The following is a 26,958-nucleotide window of genomic DNA, read 5'->3' as shown; positions in this document are numbered from 1 at the left end:
CTCAGTCTGTATGAGGTATTCTAATGCTATTAATACCATAGACAGCATGGTTTACAAGCAATAGACATTTGTTCTCACTTTCTAAAGACTGGAAATCTAAGATCAAGGTATCTAATAAGGCCTCTGTTTGATTCTTAGATCACTGTTCTTATTACATTCAGGAGTTGTGTCCCTCCATGACCTGTTCAGTTCCCAAAAGTCACACTTGCTAACACCATCATGTTGAAGTATGTAGAATCATCACTTGTGAGTGTGGGAGGACAGACAGAAATATTCAGTCAATGAATAGTGAGTGGTTCCTCGTTTAGTCATGACTCAACTCTGCTATAAAGAGCAGTATACAGTCACCAAAATCAACAAATTAACAAGAAAAAAGAAAACGAGAGCTGGAGGTATCCTTCAGTGGTTTGACCTCAGCATAAAACAGACAAATATTATAATAATGATGACAGAACATAATATGTATGTATGTGTGTGTGTGTGTGCTCGTGCCTACATGCACATGTGCACATACATGAACTTGCCTGTAATGGAAGGTTGTGGAGATTGATGTCAGGATATCCTCCTCTATTGCTCTCCTCTTTGTTTTTTTGAGATAGGGTCTTTCATTGAACCTGGAATTTGCCATTTTAACTAAACTAGCTGGTCAGTAAGCCCTTCAAGTTCTAGGGTTATGGATACGTGCTACCATGTCTGGCTTTTTATGTGGGTGTTGAGGATCCAAAATCAGGTCCTCATGCTCCAACAGCAAGCACTTTACCCATTGAGCACCTCTAATGTCATTCCTCTGGAGTGTCCATCTTGTTTTTGAGTCAGAATCATTCTCTCTCTCTCTCTCTCTCTCTCTCTCTCTCTAATTTATTTTTATTTTTATTTTTCCCAGTCTGGTTTTATACCATTTTAATTACATGCAAGTATTAAGGTCAATTCTAGGCTGAGAAACTAGCAATACAATAGATGAAAATAGTCAAGGAGTAAGCAAGACAATAAACACAAACAGTCAAAGAACAAGCAAGGCAATAAACAAAGTCCTGTGAACACTGTTTCTAAGGGCTTATCAGGATGACCAAAATATCTGAACCTACTTCCCTATCCTAGCCCAAAGTCATTTTCATGCCTGAAGACTACTTTTTTGTTGTAGCCTAATATTTAGATTCCTGCCTGAAATTCTTTGTTCTAGCCTAATGTCAGAGTCCTGCCTGAAGCCCATTTCCTTGTTCTTGTCCTATGTCAGATTCCTGCCAAGCAGCCTCAAAAGCTCTTCACATCTCTCCCTTTTTTAATTTCATAAACAAGACTGAGCCTGTCTTAGGTCGTTCTGACAAGAATACCTTCCTTACCTGTCACGGAATATGCATTATCAAAAGCAATGCACTTATGTCTTAGGTTGGTAAGGCTCTGAGCAAAATCTTACCCATCCTTGGCTTGCCAGCCTGTTAAATTAATAACTTTCTCTGGGGGTGAGTCTGAATCTCTTATTGGCAGCTAAGGCTTGCTCATCAGGCTAGGCTAGTTAGCTATGGCACCCTGGATTCACCTGTCCCTTCCCAGTTCTGGGATTGCAAATTCACCACAATGTGCAGCTTTTAGAGAATATCAGACATCAAGCCCAGGTCTTCATACTTGAACAGCCAACAGTCTATCAACTGACCTTGCTTGATATCCAGTTCTGTACTTACTGATTTTTTCCCTCTGTGATAGGTTTATTTCATTTTCTACTCTCCGCAATCCCAGATATGGACCCTTTCTTCTCTGTACATCTTTCTAGCATGGTTGTAGTCATACTTTTTATATTTTAAATTATTCAAATCAAGTAGTCACATCTAAAAGTGTGTGCTATGGTAGTATTTCCTTGTCTAACTTCTCACTTTGCTGGATTTGGTGTTTGCTTCATTCATTTCCCATAAGCTAATCTGCCTGTTTTGCTGTCTAACAGTCACTCCACTGGAACATCCTGAGCCTTCCACAGTCTGTTAAATCTGTAGGTGGCTCTGCAGACTTGCTGGACAATGGCTTGGGGCTCACCAGGTGGTTCCTTTTGTTCCTTCTGGTGGCGGCCAGGGCCTTGGCATGCCTGAGAGCTGTATTTTCTAGACATTGATTGATTGATTGATTGAGACAAGATAAATAGATGGAAAATTAAGGAGACCTGGAAGATGAAAGAACCTTTCATTCCAGAGGCCAGTTTAAGTCTTTCACCAACTAAGAGTAAAAAAAAAAAAAATTACAACATAACTTACTATGGAGGTTGCCTATGTAAACAAAGTACTATAAATATACACATACATATATACATATATATATTATGATGTAATATATATATATGTATATATATATATAGAGAGAGAGAGAGAAATGAGAATGTTAAAATAGTAATGAAACTAAAGCCTAACTGTATATGATCAAGGATGGCCCTTCTCCTTTCCTATCTGTAAACCTGACATTTGACATTTTCTGAGAATTTCACAAACAAGACTAAAAACTTTCATAAAGATAATAGTTAAAATTAAAGAGGCTATAGATATGGTTCCATGCTTAAGATCACTTGCTTCTCTCTCTGTCTCTCTCTCTCTTTTTTTTTTTTTTGTTTTTTTCGAGACAGGGTTTCTCTGTATAGTTCTGGCTGTCCTGGAACTCACTCTGTAGACCAGGCTGGCCACAAACTCAGAAATCTACCTGCCTCTGCCTCCCAAGTGCTGAGATCAAAGGCGTGCGCCACCACCGCCCAGCAATCACTTGCTTCTCTTGCAGAGGACCCGAGTTCAATTCCCAGCACCCACAGGTCACAAATTGTCTATAACTACAGTTCCAGGGGATCTTACACCCTCTTCTGTCCTCCATAGGTACTGCATACACATAGTTTACTTAAGACACAGGCAAAACACTCATACACATAAAAATAGAAATAGAGAAATAGAGACTAGAAAGTCTATAGTAAAAGACATAAGATGTGTCATACTTTTGAATCCCTCAAGGCCCATGGTTTTAACTTATTAGATTGTGACCCCACCTAAGGCACCGAGGAACCACCTTTTTACCTTATTTTCCAAAAAAGAGGGAAGAAAATTTCTTAGAAACCTTTTGAATAATGGAATTTCAGGGATTGGAAAGATATCTTGGTGGTTAAGAGCACTTGTTGCTAATGCCAGTGACCCAGGTTTAATTCCCAATGCCCACATGGTGGTTCACAACTATCTGTAATTCCAGTTCTAGAGTTACATGTATGTATGTGTTCTAGAGCTTACATGTATGTATGCATGTATGTATGTATATATGTATGTATGTATGTACCTACATCCATGTAAGCAAAACATACAGATAAAATAAATAAATCTAAAAACAATAACAATGGGATGTTAAGAACCAGTAAGGCAGTTTGCATGGCTGTTGCTAAGATACTTGGATGTAGCTCTTTGAGATGCTCACACCCCATTGGAGCGTGTACTGCTCTTCCTTTATGTTGAAATCCCTTCCTGTTTTTTCTGCTTTCTACCAGTTTATCCTGAAATTCTTCTTTGCAGTGAAGTCAAGAATTCTGGCTTCACCTGAACAGAATTCTTAGCATCCATTCAGGCTACTACAGCTGGCAACATAGAGCTCTGGCCTATGTCCCACTACCACTAATGTGATGGTCTGACTGGGTAGGACACTCAAGGTTGGAAAGGGCTCCCTTAGGACATTGGAGATATTGGTCTAGGAGCTTGTCAGCATCCCTGTTGATGACTGTTCTGTGTAACTTCTTTTTCTTTGCTCAGAGGTATTTTATGGTCAAGCCTAGAGATATAAGGACCTTGACAGGGGACAAGCCCTACATGCTATTTCAGGATCCTGAGGAGAGAGAGAGTTGCACTAGGAAAGTGATGTGGGGGCAGAGGCAGGCAGCCATTGAAGTAATATGGCTGCAAGCCAAGGAGGACCGGCTGCCTCTAGAAGCTGGAAAAGCAAGGAATGGGTCCTTCCCATAGCCCTGCCTATGAGCAGATTTCAACTAAAGCTGATGCTGAATTTCTGGACTCCCAAACTGAAACAGGATGCGTTCCTGTTGTCCTCAGACATTAAGTTTGTGATCATTTGTTACCATCACCTTAGAAAACAACTACAGGAAGCTCACTAGGTTCCTACTAATTCTTTTCCAGCTGGGGCTTTCAGCAACATGAATCACAGAACCTTCAACATGGAAGGAAGTGGGTGTCCTTCAGCCCCTCCTCCCACCACCATAGGTTGTTCTCCACCCCCTTGTTTTCTTTCTCTCTGGGATTCTAAGTAGCTAGATAGTGGACTCCCTGCATGAGTCTTAAACTTTCTCCTGTTTTCTGTAGGCTAGCCTTTCTGGATGATGCTGTCCTGAACTGTCTTGTGATCATACTTGTTACATTAAAAACCTTTCTGCAGCTCTATTTTTAATTTCCTAGATCTCTCTCTTGTTGCTTTTTAAAATAACAGCCGCCTCTTAATGGATGCAATCATTTTTTTATTTCTCTGAGGAGATTAATTATAGTTTTTCTATGTGTCTTCTCTTTATATTATTTTTCTCTCCAAAATGTCTATTAAAACATTCCTAAATCTGTTTCGGAGATTTCCTCAAGTATCCAGTGACACTCTGTGGCTGATCCTCTGTACGGAAGACTGGGATTCCAAAGTGCGCGGGGCGATGTGGGCAGGAAACAGTTGGAGAAGGCTATCGGTGTGGGCAGTGGTCTTCTCTCTGGGAGAGAGGGTTCTAGGTAGCCTTTTCCAGACCTCTGCAGCAGTGAGACTGGGCTGGCTTCTGTCACTGTAACAACTTAGAAACGTAGTGAGCTTCAGCCCCTTATTTCAGAAGTGGTTCACAGCCTGATTGCAATAGGAACATGTGGCAGAGCAGAACAGACTGTCTCATAGCCAGGAAGGGAAACTGGGAGACTCGGGGAGAACATCCCTAGTGACCCAAAGACCTTCCACTGTACCTCACCGCCTGAAGACTCTGGCATAGTGGTTCTCAACCTGTAGGACACAATCCTTTTGAGGGGTTAAATGACCCTATCACAGGGGTTGCATATCCTGCATATTATAATTTACATTATAATTCATAACACTAGGAAAATTACAGTTATGAAGTAGCAATAAAAATAATTTTATGACTGGGGTCACCACAACATGGGGAACTGTGTTAAAGGGTTGCAGCGTTAGGAAGGTTGAGAGCCGCTGCTCTACCACTTTCACATAGTGCCAAGTCTGGGGATCAAACCCTTTAACAAATAGGCCTTAGGAGGACATAGGAGATCCAAGGGAGGACTCTTCTGGCTCGCTGCCTAAGGGTGAGCCTGCTTAGTGCTCCATTGAGCTATGGGGCTGCTGTCTCCATCTCACTCCTGGCTGGGGTTGCAGCTGCTTCATGGCCCTTGCCTCCTTTCTGTCTTTATAGTGGCCAACAGGAGAATGGTGGATTCCTATGACCAAGCTGTGCACTCTGGCCCTGAGATCCTGGCAGCATTCCCCTGGCATTTGGCTCAACCTATGCTGCCAGAATGTCTCCATAGCTTCAGACCCGGAAGTGGCAGGTGACTCATCACAGAGGTTATTGTGAGGAGTCAGAAGTAAATGTAGAGCCACATAGGCACACCTGTCAGATGTCTGCTTTTACTATCACTCCTGGAGACTGGAGCATCTCAGGCTGTGTAGGGGAGAGACAGTTGAGTATTCTGAATTCCTCAGATTTCAGTTTGCCTGTGTTTGCAGCCTCCATCATTCCTACCTTCTGAGACACCAGAACTGAGTGCTGGACTTCCCAGAGGCTACAGTTTTCTTACTGGGTGGAACTTTTCTGGCATTTTTTTCCCTCCATCTCCTGCACTATGACCACAAGACCACATGCTGCCCTAGATTGCAGCCTCTGTTGTCTGCTGTCACCAGCTTCTGTCAAGCTCTCTTACTCTGTCTTTGTGATTTGTGCTCTTTAGGAAGGACAGCTCAGACCAGGTGTATGGCTTACACTTCAGTAGTCTGAAGCAGTAGGAGTTTGATACCAGTCTTGACTACTAGTGAGTTCCAGGGTAGCCTTGGGTATAAAGTAAGACCCTATTTAAACAAACAAACAAATGAACAAAAGCCCATCCAAATTGGAGTAGAAATAAACCCTTATGTTTGAGTTTCTTGAGTCTTTACATTCTACCATATCTTTTTGTTTTATTGTAAATTAAAAGCCTTCTGAGCCTAGGGCCCTCTAGCTTTCCTGACTTTCTCATCTTTTCTAAACTTTGGAAAAGTTCTTGCTGAAACTTTAGGCAGCTTGATACAGTGTCTAGACTTCCTTAGCTTTCCACTCACCCCTGCCTTCCCTCTCCTGACCCACCCTACTCCCACCTCTCCAAGACGGACAGCTCCCAGCCACTAAGGAGCTCTGTGGTGTGGACTTTGGTAGGTGGTTTTCTTTTGCTTCTCAGAGGTCTGTGCCTCGATGCTGCACACCCTTCTTCCTTGGACTCCTCCTTTCTCACAGTAGCCCCTGCTGGGTATTGGCTATCTTCTTTGTGTTGTATCTTCTCTCTGCACTGTCCCATCCATGGGTCCATGGGTGTTTCCATGTTGTCTAACTGGAGACAACTCCTCTGTCTAGCTCCGGCTGAGTTTTCTATCTAGTTGTCCATCCCATCTTGAAACTGGCAGTTAACACCAGCTCTCTGGGTTCCTCAGGGAGCTCCCAGCTTCTACCTCACCTGCTTCTGTGATCTTTGATTTGTTGGAACCCAGAGTCTGCCTTCCCTCCTGCCTCTGCCTCCCTTCTAACAGGTGCTGTCCATTTGCCTTTTATTTCCTGTCCACTCAGTGCCTCTCTCCTCCCTGCACCCACCCTGTGTGGGGTTCTTATTCCCTCTCACCAGCTGTCTCACAGGCATTAGAACATTCTCCTGACTTACTAACCACTTCCATCTTTTCCTTCCCCAAACTAGCTTCCTCTGACCCTGTAGTATGGTTTCTGCCAATAGCAGCACTTCTGCTCTTACCTGTGAGGTTCCTCCATAGCATCCCCTGAGGTTGTGGCACTGCCCACTCTCTCTGCCAGTGTGCAAACTCTTGGCTTAGATAGAGCCCAGACTTCTGTCCCTGGGCCCCTTTTTAACACCTTTGTCCTTTGCCGTGACTAGGACACTGACTAGGAGATTTACTCCTGTTGCCCCCCTACCTCTGAGCCTCCCTTCCTCTGGCTGGCCTCCTTCCTCTGATGCTCTCTCCTCCCTCCATTTTTCTCCCCTCCTCTCTCTTCTTCTATGGCTTCACTCTGATGTCTTTGCCACCAGAGGCCTTCCTGCTGGCTCAGCCCAGCTTTCCCAGCAGCCTCATGTGCCACAGCATCACTGTTCACTTCTCTTTCTGCTGCCTCCCACTCACCTTCCCCAGCTGAGCCAGTCCTAAATAGCTACATGCTCTGAAACCCCAGCTGCAGCTGTAGCCTGCAGCGGGATGAACAGAGGAGAGACAGGTACTATTGTACTAGTGGATGTGTTCCTAGCCCGGGTAATAGTGTTTACAGAGTTCTGGCCACCTGTAAGAACTTTTGATTCTCAGTGTCATCACAACAAAAGATCAACTCAGAGAAGCTTAAAACAACTAAGATTTTGGAGGGCATCAAACAGGACCATATTCCTTAAGGCTTTCAGTCCTTTCTGACCTCTTCCATTTTCTTATGTTTGCAATTGGTGCTTGGCTTCCTAGGCTTGTAGAGCTATCATTATAGTCACATGGCTGGCTGCATCTTCATATTATCTTCCATCTGCATATCTGTCACTGTCCACGTTTCTCCATGTTACAAGAACACTAGGCATATATTGGGTTATGAATGCCATCCAGGAACTATCAGAGCTCCTTGGTAAAGACTCCATTTGTAGATAAGGTCATACTAGGAAGTATAGGACTTTAACATATCTTTTTGTTTTTGTTTTGGGGTTTTTAAAAAAAGATTTATTTATTTATTTATTTATTTATTTACTTTATATATGAGTACACTGTAGCTGTCTTCAGACACACCAGAAGAGGGCATCAGATCCCATTACAGATGGTTATGAGCCACCATGTGGTTGCTGGGAATTGAACTCAGTACCTCTGGAAGAGCAGTCAGTGTTTTTAACTGCTGAGCCATCTCTCCAGTCCTAATATATCTTTTTGAAGAAACACAATTCAGGCTATGTGTCCTGAACTTACCAGGCCCCAGAGTCCCTCAAAGCTTTTGAAAGTCCTGCTCTTATCCAGCCATGGCCTTTTACTTTTCATCTTAGACCATGAAAGAGGAGTGTAGGAATGGAGAGCAGGCCAACATGACTCTCTGGAAACTTCCTGGGCCGTCTGTCTGTATCTGCTGTCTGCTTTACCTTACAGTAGACATGATCCAGTCATGTTTAGAATTGAGACTTTAGTGTTTCTCAACATCCACCACACTCAGCTCTGAAACTTGATTTTTAGTTCCCACCTTTAGCTTGTGTCTGAGTCCATTTGGGCTACCTTAACAAATGCCACAGACCAGGGAGCTTACAAACAATACATGTATTTTCTCGTAGTCTGGAGGCTGGGAAGTCCAAGGTCAGGGTTTCAACATGTAAATTTGGGGCAGAAACAAACATTCAGTCTGCCAGGTGTTCTCTACTGCCCTGCTCTTTTGCCCTTCTTTGTGTCCTGCCAATAGCACACTGGGCTTTGTGGAGAGGAGACTTTATACACTATTAGCTTGGGTGTACTGTTCCCAAAAGGAAATGTACCTTATTAATTCTTGAACTCTCCACAATATTTTTGAATGAATTTTAACGGCTTTGCACCGTTCTTCTCACTGTGTGGCCTGGAGTACTCATTCATTCATTCACTATGCATTCATTCTTTATTGCCTGTCTCAGGTATATGTTTAACTTGGTGTCAAGCATTATGTTGAGTGTTACAGAGACAGTAGAAGAACAGATAGGCCAAAGTTATTGTCCTGAGGTACTCACAGTGCCCAGTAAAAGGAGACAGATGGGTCAGCAAGTTGTTGTAACATCAATGTACCTTGCTAAGGATGTAGCTATATCCCAGGAAGAGCCTCTCATCAGGAACTCGGTGGATGAGAATGAGGTGGGTGAAGGGAGGATAGCTGCCCAAATAGGGCTGTCAGAGCCAGCTGGAGATATAGGTGTCTAGGAAGGTATTTCATTTCAGATTCCCAAAGGATATGGAAAAATCAGGGCAAGTGCCATTTCCTGTTGGGGGTGGAGTATGGGCAGCAGGTTAACAGTGATGGCTTCTTGCACCAGAGGGCAGTGTTGGCCTTGAGTTTGTTACTCTTCCTAGGACAAAGGGACAAAGCAGCCATCCCCATGTCAGCAGTCCCTGTGACCTGTCCCTTATCCTCTTCCAACCGTTCTTCAGCTGTTGAGATACTCTCTTGCCTCCTATCTCTGAGTCTCTTTGCACACATAGAAGTTCTATGTAGCAGCAGCAGATACTCAGGCTTCCTCCTCCTGTATCATCTGAATGGAGGCTTGCTGCGCACTGCGGGACCATATATAGCCATTGGTGATTATAAGTGGCCCAGCTCCACCCAGGGCCATGTAGAGCCTTGGAGCTGAAGCTGTTATAATGTTCTAGTGTTTTGCTGAAGCTCAGAGACCCAGCAGTACATGCAGGCTGGGTGTCTCTGTTGTGGTGTTCGCTTGTCTTCTCTGTTATCTTATGACACCCCTACATCCAAGTAACCAACAAAGCCTGTTTCCCTCTTCCCAGCCCCCAGCTCACACCAATCATCCTGGGCCACTGCAAGCAATTGTAGGCTGGGTGGACCAGAAAGTCTTGGCAGAGCTTTCCTCCCTGGCTGCAATCCTCTGCTGGATGTGCTGTTCTCTCTAGGATGCTTCATGGTGAACTAAACATGACCAGTGGGGCCCCCAGGGACAGATGAAAGGACATTGGCCTTTTAGGCTACAGTAGCTGATACCAAAGCACCAGGGAAAGGGCAGACTGAGGCTGAGATTTCTGGATAGTGGAAGTGAAGCATGGGAAGGTCGGGGGCTAGGAAGAGGGAAACAGGTTTTGTTGGTTAGTTTGGTAGATACTAGGGATTATTTCTGAGTTGTTCTTCCTTCTTACTGCACAACTGGCTGCTTTCCAGCACACCTGAGTCAGCACAGGTGTCAAGACTTACCAGTGCTACCAGTGCCTGAGGCAGGATGTTGCCTTGTGACCCCTCTAGTTCCTACTCTGTGAAAGCAGATATAGTTACGATCAAAGCTGTACATGTTCTAGAAGGAACATTCTAGGGCCTGCCACTTGACTGCAGCACTTACCGGTCTTCTTGCCCTGTTCCCCAGCCAGGCTGCTCTATCAGGGAGCACATCTCTTTGACAGTATAGTAGCCATATTATCTGAACCCAAACTGACCTGACATGGAATTCTGTGCTGCTTCTGGTTACAGGAAGCAGTCTGCAAGATATAGTTCAGATCTGAAAGAGTAGAATTTCTAGGGACATATGATGATTTATTGGGCAAATTGGAATTTTCCTGGCATATCTGGAACATGTGACCACTGGCACTGTTGCTATCTCTGCTGTTCATCACTGGGTGTTGATGGAGGTCAGGAGGGTTTTTTTGTATTTGTTTTTTTTAATTGTAGGTTTTCTAGTTTGGGTATTTTTGGTGTTTAAGTACCTGTCACCCCATATTTCTGATGAAAGCCACAGCTCAGTTCCATAGTGGGGACTTAATGCCTATCAGTTCAGAGCTCTCACTCTGGAGGGAAACATAAATATTGTACACAAATTTGGCTGTTGTTAGTTAATCCTAAAGCACCTGTAATGGCGCCTCTTCTACAGGAGAGGACCTTGTAGAATCACCTCCTGACACTGGGAGCTTGGCTTTTTTTTTCCACTGTAGAATCCATGTGGGCAGTGCAACAGACCTCACACCTGTGACGCTGGGACCTTTGCCTCATTTGGCATTTTGTTATAGGCACCATTTCAGCTCCGTGGTTTTCTGTCTGGAAGGGGAAATGCTGAGTTCATAGATCCAGTGTTGTAGAAAACTGAAGCAGGAAGAAGTGAGAAGTTTCCCATGAGCTTCCTTGAATAGCAAGGGAGAAACAGGTGCATTAGACGCCCATTGCTTCACTGTGGCTCACTCTTGCCAGAGAGGAGTTATTTACTTGTCCTCAGTGGCAGTTACAGCAGTCTGATTTCCCTGTTTTTAATGCACAACCCAAGATAAGAATGGGATCTGTTAGCCAGCATATGCAGAAAATAGCAAACAGGCCCCTTCGTGCTGCTGGCGTTCTAGAGAGGAACATGGGATGAAGGGTCTTGGGGGGAGTAGCAGGTTGCTTGTTCTTTTGCCATCTCCCTCATCTCTGTGAACAGGAAAGGAGTTCTGCTTGTGTGTCACTCTGAGGAAGACAGTATGGTGTCCCCTGAGACATGTGCTCTGGGCCAGTTGCTGTGCCTGCAGGATCAGAGAGTGCCTCTCCCATGTAGGAAGAAAGGCACTTTCTGGAAGCTTCAGGCTTAGTGCAAACTTCAGATTTCCACTATTGATGCCACCAAGTAGGAGAGCTTTCACTCAGAGGATTTAAATTGGAGTCTCAACATTGTCAACTATGAGGACTCCATGATAACTGTCCATCCAAGTATTCCCCTAATGGGCGGGCTACTGTGTAGGCTAAGTGGAAGCCTGCCTCCTATTCCCAGTACTCTCTATCCATGCTATCATTTGGGATGAGGATGACAGGAGACATCTGGAACAGTGCCAGCCTGAAGAGCTGTATCTGGAAACATCTTCTAAAAGGCACTGTTGTGAGGAAAGAGGATGGTCTCATTGCATCAGGATGCCAGGACTTGAGCTTGGACAGGTTGGATCCCCTTTAGTGCCCAAAGCAGGAGTTCTGGGTGGCCTGGAGGGTTATCACACCCTTCAGTGCCCACCCAAGGTCTTCTCACCACTCGAGGTACTCTGCTTCTCTCTCCCACATGACACCCAAGCTTTAAGATACCCCCTGATCTGTGCAGATGGTTCTGTCCCTTCAGCTTTGAGAATGTGCTGATGCTCAGGTGCAACTTGGTCAACTTGGTCAGCTGCTCCCTGGGATTATCTCAGACCCTCGGACTCAACACTCCAGTTAACTGTCACAGGCATCTGTGAGGGCCTCTAATGAGACACTATCTAGTGGATCCACAGCTGTCCTGCAGCTGGGATTCTCTGGCTGATCATGATTTTGAAAGGTCCTGAGTATAGGCCTGTGAGGGCAGTGGGATTCAGTAAGGGAAAGGCTAGATTAGCAGTGGAGATGCTTCAGGAACAAGGTGGTGTGTTCTCTTGTCTGTGACAGCAAGGCCTTGTCTTGTGTCTGGCAGTGCATTGAATTTGGGGAGAGGATGGTTGCAGCAGAGGCCTCCTGTGACTGTAGTAGTGAACCAACCTTCAGGGTAATGTGACCCTTGCCCTCCATCATGCCTGGCACAGTCCCTCCCGAGCAGCCTGTCTAGGTACCATTCTACGTTCTGAGTGACATTTTTAGGCCTTGAACTTCAAGTGGCAGTATGTCCAAAATCCACCACAAAAGTCTGCAGCTGCTTTCTAGCAGTTATTGTCTTGTAATCCTGCGTATCCCTGAGGGCCCAAGGAACAGGCTCTAGGACACTGCTCATCTACTTTCTGCATGACCCACTGCCCCGCCTCTCTGGCCCGGCTCTCCTAGGCAGCCAGTGGCCCATGATGGCCTCAGGAGGCGGCGCCCCTTCCCCTGATTTCAACCTTGGCTACAGCCCAGGCCTCCAGCAGTCTAGTGCCGGAGAACTTTGTATTCTGGGGCCAATGACCTCGGGTGGAGCAGTTGCTGCCTGTGGATCTTCTACCACGTCCTCTGTGTACAGCACGCCTAGGTGCTTAGCTGGTACAAGGTAATTGTTCCAGAGCAGGTATGGCCCTATAAATCTGAATCAACTGCTAGGCTAGGTTTTTACATGTGATGAAAGCATGCTGTGTGCTAGAGGACTAGTCTCTCTCTCTCTCTCTCTCTCTCTGTGTGTGTATGTGTGCGTGTGTCTCTGTCTCTGTCTCTCCTCTGTGTGTGTGTGTGTGTCTGTCTCTCTGTCTGTCTGTGTGTGTTTTACATCAATATCCTACTCAGAAAATCTCAGAGGGATTGGTATATAGCAGGTTCCATGCTACCTCTATACAGAGAAAGGCTCTGATGGAGGGCCTTGGGGCAGTTAGCAAGAGGACTTTGGTGTGTATATATGCATGTGTGCACACGTATGTATGTATGTATGTATGTATGTATGTATGTATGTATTTGTGTGGGGATGCTGGTGTGATCTGTATAGGGCTCTAGGGAGGTTGAGAGGATTTCTTCTATATCCCTGCATTCATATGGGAGAAGGAAAGGACAGTAAAAAAGAGTGACAACAGCTGGCATTCATTAGTATTTTCAGGTCTCGATCTCAGTTGGTCCTGGAATAAGCTGTCTGGTCTGGAAGTGGCACCAGAATTTACAGATGAGGAAACTGGGCTTCAGAGCTGCCAAACCACAGTGCTAGGAAAGAGAGAGCTAGGCCTAGCCCTGGCAGGCAGGCTCAGTGCAGGCTGATACTGGGCCTCTTGGCCCCACCAGCTCCAGTGGTGGGGGCTGCTCCCACTTGCCTCTGCTCTGACTCCGTCCAAAAGGGCCTTGCCATTTGCTGCCTGTAATTTTGTGCAGGTTTGCTGCCAGCCCTGGCTCTGTCTCTCCAGTGGTTGGTCTCTCAGGTCTTAGGTTCAGGCCTGCTTTTGCTGCCCTCTGCAGAGATATGAGGTCTGAGAGGGGCTTCTTTCTCTCCACAGTGTTCTTGGCCCCAGGTTCTTTGTGAATTGGGCTTGCCAAGGAGTCACTGGGCCACCAAGATCATTTATGGGGAATCGCATCAAGTCAGTCAGTCAGTCTCTCTCTCTCTCTCTCTCTCTCTCTCTCTCTCTCTCTCTCTCTCTCTCTCTCCCTCCCTCCGTCCCTCCCTCCCCCCCCCCCCCCCCCCCCCCCCTCTCATTCTGTGGGGGATAGTAGAGAGAGCCTGTGTGATGGGGGGGGTAGGGCAGCAAAGTGGCCTGTTTTCTCATACGATGAGAGTCAATGTGCTCAAATGATTATCAAGAATAGTCCTCTATGTAGTTTAGCCTTGCACTTAAGATTGTTCTCCTGCCTCAGCCTCCCAAGAACTGGTATTACAAGTGTAGCTTGTATTTAAAGTTATTTTAAAATCTTCTTTTACATTTATTTTTGGTGAAGAGTGGGTATGAGTACCACATTGTGTTTGTTGAGGTTCTCTCCTCCCGCCATGTGGGTTCCTGGGATTAAACTCAGGTCATCAAATTTGGCAACAAACACTTTTACCAGCTGAGTTATCTCGACAGCTCCATTTTCTTTTCTAATTATCAATAATGTGCCCCCAGCCTGGCCCTGAGCCGGCAGCAGGCTGACCTGTTGGTGTGCTGGAACATATCTTGGAGCAGGCAGTCAATATGAGTGAATGATAAGCCAGACTTGTCTCAAGTGGAGAATTTTGACAAATTAAAATTGAAGAAAACTAATACTCAAGAAAACAGCAGGAGAGTGTGTTAAAGGACGGTGAAGTGAGACTCTCCTTCAGCATAGCCTGACAGTGCGGGCTTTAAGCCTGCGTTTATAAACTATGTGTCTGTGGAGACTTAAGCTGATGGTTCTCACCTGTACTGATGGTTAAGTGGTAATCAGGGTCTAGTTGTTGATGCGTAAGTTCCAGATGGCAGCTGCTCACTTGGATCTGGCCACTGATGCCCCTCCCACACACAGGGGAGCCCCTCCCACACACAGGGGAACCATTTTAACCGTTAGTGGGTGACTGCATTACTTTGCCATCATTCTGAAGTTGCATGTTTTTACAGCTTCTCGTTTCTAATGCAGCAGTAAAAAACAAGTATAGTTATTATCTTAGAAAATAATGTGCTCCTATTGGATAAAACATGCAGATTTCTGAATATGGAAATATATAGGTGTATAACAGAGGAAATAAACATACTATACAGCAGTTGTCACCTTTGTTTCAGAAAAAACTTTATGAGATGGTATATATAGTTTGTCTCATTTTCTTGGCTTCACATTGTATCATAAGCACCTTCCATATTGTAAACACCCATGCAAAACCATCATTTGTGGATTTGTAATGTCTATCCAGGACCTTCCAGTCAGACTTCGAATCCCTTCTGTTGTTTGGTGTTGTAAGTGGTGGTGTTTGAACACCTCATATACACATTTCAGTCTCTGTTTCAGAATATGGAAATTCTGGATTCCTGGAGTAGAAATTGCTGGAGTAGGCCCAGCAAGGCCTACATTTATTTTAAAAGGCATTGTAACTTTATTTTTTAACATTCAATATATTTATATAACTTATCTTGATCATATCCATTCTAGCTCCCCCCTTCCATTCTCCTCAGATCCCCCCCAACACTTTCCCTCCCATCTTCAATGTACTTTTGTATTGTAGCTTTTGTTTTGTTTTAAAGCTAGGTGTGGTAGTACATACCTGTAATCTCAGCCTTTGGGAGGTTGATGCAGGGGGATTACACAGTAAATTCAAGTGCGCCTGAGCTATATTATAACAAGAGTTAGTCTCAAAAGATGAAGGAAAGTGTTTTTAGTTGTAGCCTAGACTGGCTCTGAACTCCTGATCCCCCTTCCTCAGGCTCTGAGGGGCTGAGATCATGCAGTGCATTAGTGGGCCTGGCTTGGAAGCTCTGGATAGATTTGAACAGGGCTTCCAGGGTAACTGGACAGGACCTGGAGTGGGACCTGTGTGTCTTCTCAGTTAGAAATATTATCTTTTATGAAGCTGCCATGACTTCACAGCCAAGGGCAGCTCCTTACTCTGTTTTCAGTATCTAGATGTTCGGAGGGAAAACCTCAAGTTTTGGGCTTTTTGTTGCTGTCAGTGCTTCTCCTTACCAGCAGCAAGATCGGAAGAGAACATCAGCACCACACTGTGTAACTTACAGACTTTGTTTAAACTTTATCTGTGGTCTCTTTGTGTCCTTGTGCCCTTGCGGACAACAGAAGTCCAGGGTCCAGTCAGCGTCTATGTGCATTGAGCTCTTTTCGGTTTCCTTTCATCTGAACTGATTCACCAGTCCATGTCTCATATGAACTTTTATATATTTGGGATTTTTTTTGTTGTTTGCGACAGTCTCTCACATAGTTCTGGCTGTCCTGGAACTCAGTTCGTAGATCAAGCTGACTACAAGCTCACAGAGACTCACCTGCCTCTATCTCCTGAGAGTAAAGGCTTGTGCCACAATGCCTAGTATCTTTCACATATTTGAAGCACTAATTTGAAACATTAATTTTGCATATTTGAAGGAATAAAAATTCTGTGTCCCCCATTGGATAAAATATGGAAATTAGGTTTTAGTTAAACCTGGGTTGTGTATCTGAGGCAGAGCCCTGTAGGAGTGTGGCTTCCATCCTCCTGAAGTAGATAACTTCAGGAGGCACCAATGATGTCATTTGGTGCTGCTGATACATCTTCACCTCTTAGTCAGTGACTGCTGGCCCAGTTTGCCAAACTGTGTTAGCATTAGGATCCTCCAATTCCTCTTTCCTCAGTCCATGGCAAATTATGGAAAAGTAATAAATGGAAAATTCCAGAAATAAACAAGTCTTAAGTTTTAGGTGGTATGCTGTTCTGGGTCTTGCAGCCTCCCACTTCCTCCTCAAGAATTATACTTTTTTTCAGAGTCTCTACGCTGTATTTGCTACCTGCTTGCTAGTTGGTTAGTAATGTCTCAGTCATCATTGACTGCCGTGGAACCGCTCGTATCTAGGTAACCAGTATTTTACGTCAGTGGCCCCAAAGCAGAAGGGAAGTGAGGCTGGCTGCTAAGATTTGCCAGGGGAAGCTATCTGCTTTCTTTAAGTGAAAAGGTGAAAGTTTTTGCGTTACTAAGGAGAAGAAAATACGCTAAGTTGCTACAATCCGCAGGCAAGACCTGAGATCACATTCACATAGCTGTGCCACAGCATTTGTTATGGTTCTATTTGATTATTAATTCCTGTTAATCTTTTACTGTTTGCAATTTCTAAGTTAAACTTTTATTACGGGACATACATAAAAAACATTCATCATTCCACTGGTCAGTGGTGGCAGATACCTTTAATACCAGTACTCCAGAGGCAGAGGGAGGCAGATGTTTGAGTTCAAGGTCAGACTGGTCGACAAAGCCAGTTCTAAGATGGCCAAGGATAAACAGAGAAAACCTGGCCTCTAAAAACAAAACACACAACAACAACAGAAGTCATGGTTGCAGCAAAATGTGGTCATGCATTTCTGTAGTCCCAGCTTGGGGAGTGGGGGCTCTCAAGGATCAGGAGTTCAAGGTCATCTTGAATTCCTATGGAGTTTGAGGCCAGCCTGGGCTCCATGAAACTTAAGAAAAAAAGCCATAGCTGCTATAGAGTTCATAGCGCTATCCAGGTAAGACAGCAACTACAACTATAAGGTCCTGACATAAGCTATTTTAGAAAAACTGGAGCCTGGAGTCTAGCAAGATGACTCCTCCACACACATACTTTTGAAGCCTCAAGCTTAGCAAAGCATGCACCCTGGCTCAGCACACTGTGTTCCTCTTTGCTCTTAGGTAGCTGGCTCTTTGTTGGCTCTTCCTCCTAGTCAAGCCAAAAAGTACAGGCCTGGGCCTTTTCTACTCTATAGTATTCTCACCCAGGATTTATACATTCTCTGTCATCATAATGCCAGGTTTTTTTCCCTTAGCTTCCCCTCGTCCGTGAGCTTCCTTCACTCCTGACCCTGCTTTTCTTTCTAAGTCTTGCTGTATTGGCCCATTAATTCTCAACTCAGTGGACCTCATAGTGGGTGTTGTTTGTGGTTACCCTACATCTTCCCTGACTCCAGCCTGATCCCATGGCCCCCACCCTAGTCGGAGGCTCTGTGTCTCTCCACAGCCTCTGGAACTGTCTGATAGGACTTTCCCAAGAGCCCTTTAAACCTATTCATGGCCTGAAGGAGGCAGTGACCAGCTGGTCTGTCCGTGCTGTCAACCCGGCCTCATACAGGACTCTGCCTTCCATCTGCTACCTGTCCAGCTTGCTTCGTTGTCCCAAGCTTGTTCCCTCATGGCCTTGGTGATTGCTGTTTTCACCTATCTGGATGTGGCCACCTCTTTCTCCCTGATCAGTTTCCAGCTCCCATCCCTTCTTCAAAGGATCATCTCTGATATCAGCTGCAGTAACCATCTTTCACCAGAACATTTACAAAACATGACCTTTGAGGTCCTCGGTCGTCACTGTGGTCAGAAGTGTTCTTATTTCCTTTTCCCTCTCTGCCAGCTGCGCCTCGCAGATCAGGCCCTTTATGGACTTAAGGCCACAAACTGTGGGCCTGCTGCTACCTTCCCCTCTTCCTCTTCTTTGTAAGACTTGTTTATGCCTTCTCTTTCTGTTCATAGTTTCCCTCTTTTTCTGTATCGATGGTTGTCCCTGTGACATCATGGTTTTTGCAATGTTTGCTTTATTTATTGAGTTTGCTTTTATGTTTAAAAACAAGTGGCTGAGTCAACCATTTCTACCTTTTACTAAGAACCAAATCGCTGTTAGATAAAGGTGTGTAGGTGAGGAGGGCAAATGCACATGTGAGCCCTGTGTTGTATTTTCCTTCTTTCCTAGACCTCTCTCCTCTTTCTTCTATACCTCACCCATTTCTCCCTTCTCCCCACCTTTGTAGATTTTTGAGGGTTTTTTTTCTTTTGAGGGAGTAGGGGTAGAATTTACACTATAATTCAAGCTGTCCTGAAACTTACTGTATAGCCAAGAATAGCCTCAACTTCAGTAATTCTCCTGCCTCAGCTTCCTGAATAGCTAGGATTACAGTTGTAAACCACCACACCCTGCTGTATCTTTAGTTTATAAAGTGAGTAGTTAGCCATGAATCTTGTTTTGTGGTATATATGTTGTCTTCAGTTGACTTTAAAAATTAAGCTGCTGTATAGTACACCATGGCAGATTTCTTATCTCGGCCAGAGTGCACAGTTCAGCGGCATTAAGTCTATTCACAGCCATCTCACCATCATCTACAAAGTTATTTTCACATTGCAGACTGAAACTTTGTCCTTGTTAGATACAAATCTCCATCCTACCATCAGCTTAAACAGTACCCCTCTATGCTTCTCCTTCAGCCCCATCCCACTGTCTTAACTACTTTAGGACCTCCTGTTAGTGAAGTCCCAGAGCATGTATGTCTCTGGGACCAGCCTCTTCAGTTGCCCTTTCTGGCTTGTGATGAATATTTTGCTAAATATCCCTCAGTAGAAGGAAGGAAGGTTCAGGCCTCTGTTTGAAAAACGCTGTGTTTTAACTGAGAGCCAAGTCTACCTCCTGAGAGAGCAGGTTGACAGGATCAACACGTGAAAGAAGTCCACATTAGATGTTAGTGGAGAATGAGGGCAGTGAGCCTGAGTGCATAGCATCAAGATGCACATCACGCCTGCATAGGACTGTTCTGTGACCTCCAAAGTGTAAGCACTGTTCTGAGTATGAGGATGGTGAGCTGAGCTTCTCTGGGTTGGATTTGCTTGTTCTCCACAGCTCCACCACAAATGGAACTGGAGATGGGGCTGTCTTCTTTGTAGTCTTCTGTGGGTTAGGGTTCCTGACTCTTTCCTCTCTCTTCCCTCTCTCTTTCCTCTCTCTTCCCTCTATCTTTCCTCTCTCTTTCCTCTCTCTTTCCTCTCTCTTTCCTTTTTCTTTCCAGATGTGGGATGCTCAGTGCCTAGCCTGCTTTAACCTGGACTCTGATTGCCCCTCCTCAGATGCTGAAGTTCCAAACAGTTCGAGGGGGCCTGAGGCTCCTGGGTGTTCGCCGATCTTCCACAGTCCCTGTTGCCTCCCCAAATGTCCGGCGTCTGGAGTACAAGCCTATCAAGAAAGTAATGGTGGCCAACAGAGGTAAGTATTACCAGAATTCAAGACTTTGGTCTAGCATAGCCTGGCCCCCTCTCCTCACCCTGCCCTGCCGGTCTCCTTTATCTTTCTCTCAGGACCCAGAAGTCTAACTGCTCACCCTGTCTGTCTTAGGTGAGATTGCCATCCGAGTGTTTCGTGCCTGCACAGAGCTGGGTATCCGCACAGTGGCTGTATACTCGGAGCAGGACACAGGCCAGATGCACCGGCAGAAAGCTGACGAAGCCTACCTTATTGGTCGTGGCCTGGCACCTGTGCAGGCCTACTTGCACATTCCAGACATCATTAAAGTGGCCAAGGTAGAGTCAGCTTAGCTTAGGAGATGCCAGAGTTTCCTGAGGCTGGGCAGGATCTCGTGCTGTGCCCTGTACCCACACCCACCAACAGAATATGTGTACAAGAGGGATGGGTGTAGACCCCAGCAAGGAACAGGAGAAAGAGGAAAGTACCCAGGCATTTCTCCTGCCTCTTGCAGGAGAATGGTGTAGATGCTGTGCACCCTGGCTATGGATTCCTCTCAGAGCGAGCAGACTTTGCCCAGGCCTGCCAGGATGCTGGAGTCCGGTTCATTGGTCCAAGTCCAGAGGTGGTCCGGAAGATGGGAGACAAAGTGGAAGCCCGGGCCATTGCCATCGCTGCAGGTGACATACAATTCCTCCCAGGGGCTAGCAGGGAGGGGCCTGTGACAGGATGTAGTAAGGATTCAGCCTGTTACAGAGATCCCCTGTCCTCTCCCAACAGGTGTTCCAGTGGTCCCCGGCACTAATTCCCCCATCAATTCCCTGCATGAGGCGCACGAATTCTCCAACACCTATGGCTTCCCTATTATCTTCAAGGCTGCCTATGGAGGTGGGGGCCGTGGCATGAGAGTTGTGCATAGCTATGAGGTAAGCAGGGCATCACATATGCCAAGGTCTTGGTGCTGGGCCAGCAGCCCCTGTGGTGGTCTCTGGGAAGTATACTGAAGTGTCAGCAGAGAACACAGAGCTGGTCCCATGTCTGCACAGCCTTGTCTGTACTCCTAGGAGCTGGAAGAGAGTTACACCCGGGCCTACTCTGAGGCCTTGGCAGCCTTTGGGAATGGGGCATTGTTTGTGGAGAAGTTCATTGAGAAGCCAAGGCACATTGAGGTGCAGATCCTAGGTGAGTGGGGAGTTGTATGATACAGGAGAATCCTAGATCTCCCTGGTTTACAGTAGCAACCTTTGGAAGAGCCTTTCCGGGCAACTTGGGACAGAGCAGAAGTCAAGTGGCCAAGTAGCCACAGTGCCCAAGGGGTCAGAGGGGATATAGGAGGCACTTGGATTTTAGGAAAGGCTGAATCCAGTTTCTTGCATGCCCAGGGGACCAATATGGGAACATCCTGCACTTGTATGAGCGAGACTGCTCCATCCAGCGGCGGCACCAGAAGGTGGTAGAGATTGCCCCTGCTACCCACCTGGACCCCCAACTTCGCTCACGCCTCACCAGTGACTCTGTTAAACTTGCCAAGCAGGTGAGGACATGTTCCCAGGGACATGAACCCATTTTTGCCAGCTTTCTAACTGCCTCTGCCCAGATTGTCTCATGGCTTGGGAGTTTGGAAACTTCCTGTGGACAGCCTGTTGAGAGAAGGAGGGGGGCCCTGCCAAGGAGGGGAGGTGTAGACATCCTCTTGAGACTGGAAGAAGTGATAGCAGGTCTGATGCTCAGTGACAGTAGAGATGCTTAGCCGAGAGGACGGTGTCCTTGGCATGTTTTCCTGCTCTTGCTATATAGGTTAACTTTTTTGTGACATCAGCTCTCCCTGATCACTGTAAAGAAAGTGAGAGGCCTCATATGCTGGCAGAGTTCAGGCGTGTCCTCCTCACTGGCTTCTAACCTCTGCTGCGGCATAACCTATTTCCTTATGAAGGTGTCTCTGCCAGTCTCTGCTCAGCTGCTGGAGTGGATCCTGGGGTATAGAGGTGGGAGCTGTGTCTGTAAGCAATACTTGCCCCTGACTGGCCTGGAAGCACCTGCCATGGCAGCAGCTTATCTCCTATACCCACCCCCTTTACCCGCACTGTCCCAGGTTTAAGTCCCATGGCCTTTAGTGCAGGCAGCCAGGGCTCAGAAGAGGTTATAGACAGTGGGGACAGAGTGGTTCCGAGACAAGGCTCAACAATGTGAGCAGAGGCTCTGTTGAGGTCTGGTGGGGCTGGGGTTGCCTCAGAGGAGCAACCACACCTCGGCCTTGCTCTGTGACAATCATAGCAGCTCAGGCCCCAGGGAATGAGTGTGCTGTTCTGGAAGGACCAGAAGCAGAATGAAAGCAGGGCTACAATCCATGTTAGTGTCACCATTGCTTGTCCTCAAGTGGCATTGCTTGAGGTGATGGCCAGAAGGAGGATGAGAGAGAGTAGCCAGGAGGAAACTGCCTGGAAACTATCCTTCTGCAGTGAGAAGTGGGCTGGGAAGCCCAGGACTGCAGGTCTGAGAGGCTGGAAGAGATCTGGGCATGAGCCAAGGAGGCCACTGGAAAGCAACAGTGAAGACAGTTCCAGGATATCTTCACCTAGACTTGCTGGGTGTAGCCTGGCCTTAAGCTTCCGGGGATCCTTGAGCCTGCAGAGTGGAGGGGTGGAGGAATGTCCTGGGCCATGGCCACTGCAGGGGAGCTGATGGTAGGTGGCTGGATTGCCACAAGCTGTTCTGTTCCAGAACCTGTGTGGTGGGCAGGCTTGCATGGCACAGCCCTGACTCTGGAACCTCTGCCTTCCGGCCACCCCTGCAGGTAGGCTATGAGAATGCTGGCACTGTGGAGTTCCTGGTGGACAAGCATGGCAAGCACTACTTCATCGAGGTCAATTCCCGCCTGCAGGTGGAGCACACAGTCACTGAGGAGATCACAGAGTGAGCACAGGGCAGAGGGCCAGGGCAGGGTGGGAAAGGGGCTCCTGGAGGCAGCAGCAGAGGCTTGCTTGCTTTTACTTTAGTGGACCTAAGGACTTCACTAAAAAAAACTCTTATGAAGTACATGGTTATTGTAAGAAATTTACACAAAATAAAATCGACTCAGAGCTTACCCATCCCTCATAACAAGGATTCCAGGGGCTGCAGGCACTCCATGGAGCCCTTGTGGCTGTACTTGGGGAAGAAGGGATCCACCACCCCATTTTTCAGATGAATCCAAGGCTTGTAAGCGTTAAGAGAACTTTCCAGGTCCACACAGTGGACTCAGTCTCTCCAGACTCACCTGCACTCTGATGTCCCCTGTGCCCATTGCACAGCCTTTAGGTATTTTCTCCATCTTTATTATGTAGTTTGATGCTGTTGATGTTTTAGATAGACTTAAAACAAATTTTGAGATTTATTTTTATTTTGTGTATGAATGTTTGCCACAGTGTGTCCGTGCCTTGTGTATATGCAGTGCCCGCAGAGACCAGAAGAAAGCATAGGTCCCTCAGGATGGAAGTAGAGGTGGTTATAAGTGCTATGTGCTAGCTGGGAACTGAACTCAGATCCTCTGGGAGAGCAACCAGTGCTCTTAACTTCTGAGTTCTCTCTCCAGCCCCTTAGATAGATTTTTTTTTTTAAAAAAAGATTTATATATTTTATTTTTATATGTATGTTTGTCCAGAGAGGCCAGAGGAGGATATCTGATCTCCCAGAACTGGAATTAGAGGATTTTGAGCTGCCATGTAGATGTTGGGAACCAAACCCTGGTCCTTAGCAGGAACAGCCAGTACTCTTAGCTGCTGAGCCATCTCTCAGCCTCTAGAATTTTTATTCTTATTTAAAACTTGCTATTTGGTCAGGCATGGTGGCTCACATCTTTACACCCAGCAGAGGCAGACAGATCTGGCTAGCCTTAGCTACATAGTGATTCCCAGGACAGCCAGAGACCCTATCTCAAAACAAAACAAAACAACAACAAAAAACTTGCTATTTGTTGAAAGAATAATATCCTCAGATATTATTCTTCATGAGTACTTTTAGTGGCAGTAGGCTGTTCTGCTATCTACAGCTTCCTATAAGGTTTGTACCAGTGTATTCTTCTACATGCTTTGGGTATGGACTTAAAAAGAAAATCTACTTATTTTATAAACTGTGAAAATAGTTTTCATTATTTCAAGATACATATTTTGAATCATGTAAGTATTAATCTTTGGCGTTGGACCAGTCTACCTTTCCATGGAACATTCCAGATCCACACAGACTCCTGACCCACTAGAGTCAGAGCTGGGGTCACAGTGACGCTCCAGCCATGTTCCCTAGTCAATGTCCTAGTGCTGCTTTACCAAGATTTGCTTGCTTGGTATCAGGGTCCCATGCCTTGAGCCATGTGCAGGCTCGGTTAGCTGTGGCCTCTCTGGCCTCAGCTCCTCTGATAGGGAGTACTACCATGGAGATCCATCATGTAAGCAGTGTCAGTGACCTATAGAGAGGGTGCCGTGGTGACCATTACTACCACTGTGCGTTTACAGGTGACACTGAGTACTGAGCACAGTCTGCCAATACAGTACTAGCCATGCATGAGCCGTAGAGAAGACATTAGACCTGGGGGCCTGTGCTGACAGCTTTTTACCTGGATTTGACACCATCTTTAAGAGTGGCCATAGCTCAGGCTAGTCTTACACAACCATGCAAACAGGGAGAGCCTTCTGCTTTGCATGTGCCTGAGGAACATGTCTACCCTTGCAGGCTCCAACTAATACAGCTCCCTGTTTTCGTTTGTTTGGCTTTTGTTTCTGTTTTGTTTGGTTTTATTTTAGCTAGGGTCTCATGGGGCCCACGCTGGCCTCAAGCTTGTTAAATAGCCAAGGGTGACCTTGGACTCCTAATCTTCCTGCCTGTACCTATCAATACTGAGATTACAGACACATACCAGCATACCTGGCCTTGTGATTCCTATTTTGCAGTCTGCTTACACACACAGTGTAGCCTGCATGCTGTAAGAGTGAGTGTCCCAATCCTGTGACACTGTCACAGGGAGTCATGAGTTTGTAGACCTTAGGACAGGACAAACAGGACAGACTTGGAAGTGGCTATCAGGAGGGTGAAGGGCAGGTAGAGACTTGTCTTCTGGACTCACTGTGGGACCACCAGGTAGAGAACTCCAGGCTGCTTGGGCTGAGAAGAGAGTGCAACAGCATTGTCTCTGTGAATCATAGACACCCACCTCCATGCCTCACCTCATTTTCCTCCTTCCCTGGTGTCCTCCTCATTTACAGTGTGGACCTGGTCCATGCTCAGATCCATGTGTCCGAAGGCCGAAGCCTACCTGACCTGGGCCTGCGGCAGGAGAACATCCGCATCAATGGTTGTGCCATTCAGTGTCGGGTCACCACTGAGGACCCTGCACGAAGCTTCCAGCCAGACACTGGCCGCATTGAGGTAGGTGACATTTCAAACGTGTGACACTAGCTCCAGCCTGGGCTGAGATTCTTCACTTTTTCTTCATGGTGCCCAGGTTATCACCGAGAGGCCCAGTCGCAGCTGTCTTAGAACACATGGGAGGGAGCCCAGTTCTGTCCTAGAGTAAGGAAAGAACATTCCACGGAAACCTAACAGAAAGTCCGCAGATCACCTGGGAATGGGGACAGAGCAGCTCATGGGATTGTTGTGGGCCTCCAAATGTAATGCTTTGGTCCTGATGCCCTAAGAACCCAAAGCCTCATTGTGACAAATCCAGAGTGGCTGAACTCTACCCTGCCTTGTCAGAGGTGAGGGACAGCTGGTGAGGCAGGACCTTGTCGGGGAACAGAGGGTTGGGGTCTCTGTGGCAGAGTGAGTGAAGCAGGAGGCCCCTTGGGAGGAAGCAAAGGAGCTCTTGAGTGGGTAGCACTGAGGGACTGAGAAGCAGTTTACCACAGCTCTGCCCATTTTCCCTGTCAGTATTAGAGCCTTTGGGCTCAGCTGCCTCTGCCCTTCCATTCCCTGTCTGTGGCTCCAGCCTGTTCACTCACTCTGCATGTCATAGCAATGTCTACTGGTCAGAGGATGCAGGATGTTAGAGACAGTCAGGGTTGGCACTGGTGTCCAGGATACAAGGATGGCAAATATGAGTGTGAACCAGATGACAGAATTATAAAAATGTCCAAAAGTAGTATGGTTAAGTATGGAGTGGGGTTGGGTGCTAGGTCAGTTCGGATGCCCTCGAGGGCCCAAGGGCCACCGTAGCTGACCATCTGCATTCATTCCTGAGTCCCTAGGTGGGACAGCGTTGGGTTGGAGCTGCCCTATAGCCCTGGCTCTTCTGCCCTTGGCTGGGACGGGCAGCTGACATACCAGGGTTCAGCTGCCAGCTGCTGGGCTACCGTTCCCCTCCACCTCCACCTTCACAGCCAGGGGCTGGCTTTTGAGACAGTCACCATAGGGTATTTTTAGCTGGTAGTTCCTGCATACAGTTGAGTGTCCACCCTTAAATATTGCATGAAGTTCTTTACTGAACACAGCTTGTGTCCTTAGCAGCAGAAGGGTAGGTAGATGCTGAGGGTGTCCCCAGGCCAGTCCCTCACTTTCTCTGTGAACTTCAGATTCCCCACCTGCCCCATGCCTATCATGAGCACTCACCTGTGTGTGCAAATGAACGTTACCCCAGACACCCCCTTTATGGTCCTCTGTGTCTGCTGCTTCCCCTTCTGTCTGCCTCTCATGTTCCCTGGATGAGCCGCATGCGTTTCCTTCATTGTGCATGTTTCATCTCCAAGTCTTCTTCCTCCCTCTGCTCTTTCTCCCACCCTCCCCTTCAGGAAGAGGGGATGTGAGTAGATCTGAAGCCTCCCCTTCCCTCTACGATAAACACCTCCACCACCTCCACCTCCACCACCTCCACCTCCACCACCACCTCCTCCACCTCCACCTCCACCTCCACCATCTCCACCTCTACCTCCACCTCCACCATCTCCACCTCCACCTCCACCTCCTCCACCACCTCCACCTCCACCTCCACCTCCTCCATCTCCACCTCCACCTCCACCACCTCCATCTCCACCTCCACCTCCACCTCCACCACCTCCACCTCCACCTCC

At 46.7% G+C, this 26,958-nt stretch overlaps 1 protein-coding gene across 6 annotated transcripts in view; it reads left to right on the top strand.

Annotated features, from left to right (window-relative positions):
* Pc (pyruvate carboxylase) overlaps nucleotides 1-26,958 on the top strand; it is a 107,819-nt gene that overhangs the window by 63,015 nt on the left and 17,846 nt on the right. For 4 of the 6 annotated variants that reach the window (XM_028771224.1, XM_028771223.1, XM_028771222.1 and 1 more), the window contains 8 exons: nucleotides 19,813-19,948; nucleotides 20,078-20,262; nucleotides 20,439-20,604; nucleotides 20,705-20,850; nucleotides 20,989-21,106; nucleotides 21,307-21,458; nucleotides 22,719-22,837; nucleotides 25,159-25,321. In XM_028771224.1, the coding sequence (XP_028627057.1) occupies nucleotides 19,813-19,948; nucleotides 20,078-20,262; nucleotides 20,439-20,604; nucleotides 20,705-20,850; nucleotides 20,989-21,106; nucleotides 21,307-21,458; nucleotides 22,719-22,837; nucleotides 25,159-25,321 (1,185 nt within the window). Of the gene's footprint in view, nucleotides 1-12,760; nucleotides 12,903-19,812; nucleotides 19,949-20,077; nucleotides 20,263-20,438; nucleotides 20,605-20,704; nucleotides 20,851-20,988; nucleotides 21,107-21,306; nucleotides 21,459-22,718; nucleotides 22,838-25,158; nucleotides 25,322-26,958 lie in introns of those variants that run through there. The other 2 variants (XM_028771226.1, XM_028771225.1) reach the window with 2 other exon arrangements.

Source organism: Grammomys surdaster, unplaced genomic scaffold, assembly GCF_004785775.1.
Source record: "Grammomys surdaster isolate TR1022 unplaced genomic scaffold, NIH_TR_1.0 205, whole genome shotgun sequence".
NCBI classification, from domain to species: domain Eukaryota; kingdom Metazoa; phylum Chordata; class Mammalia; order Rodentia; family Muridae; genus Grammomys; species Grammomys surdaster.
This window is presented reverse-complemented; position numbering and strand designations above follow the sequence as displayed.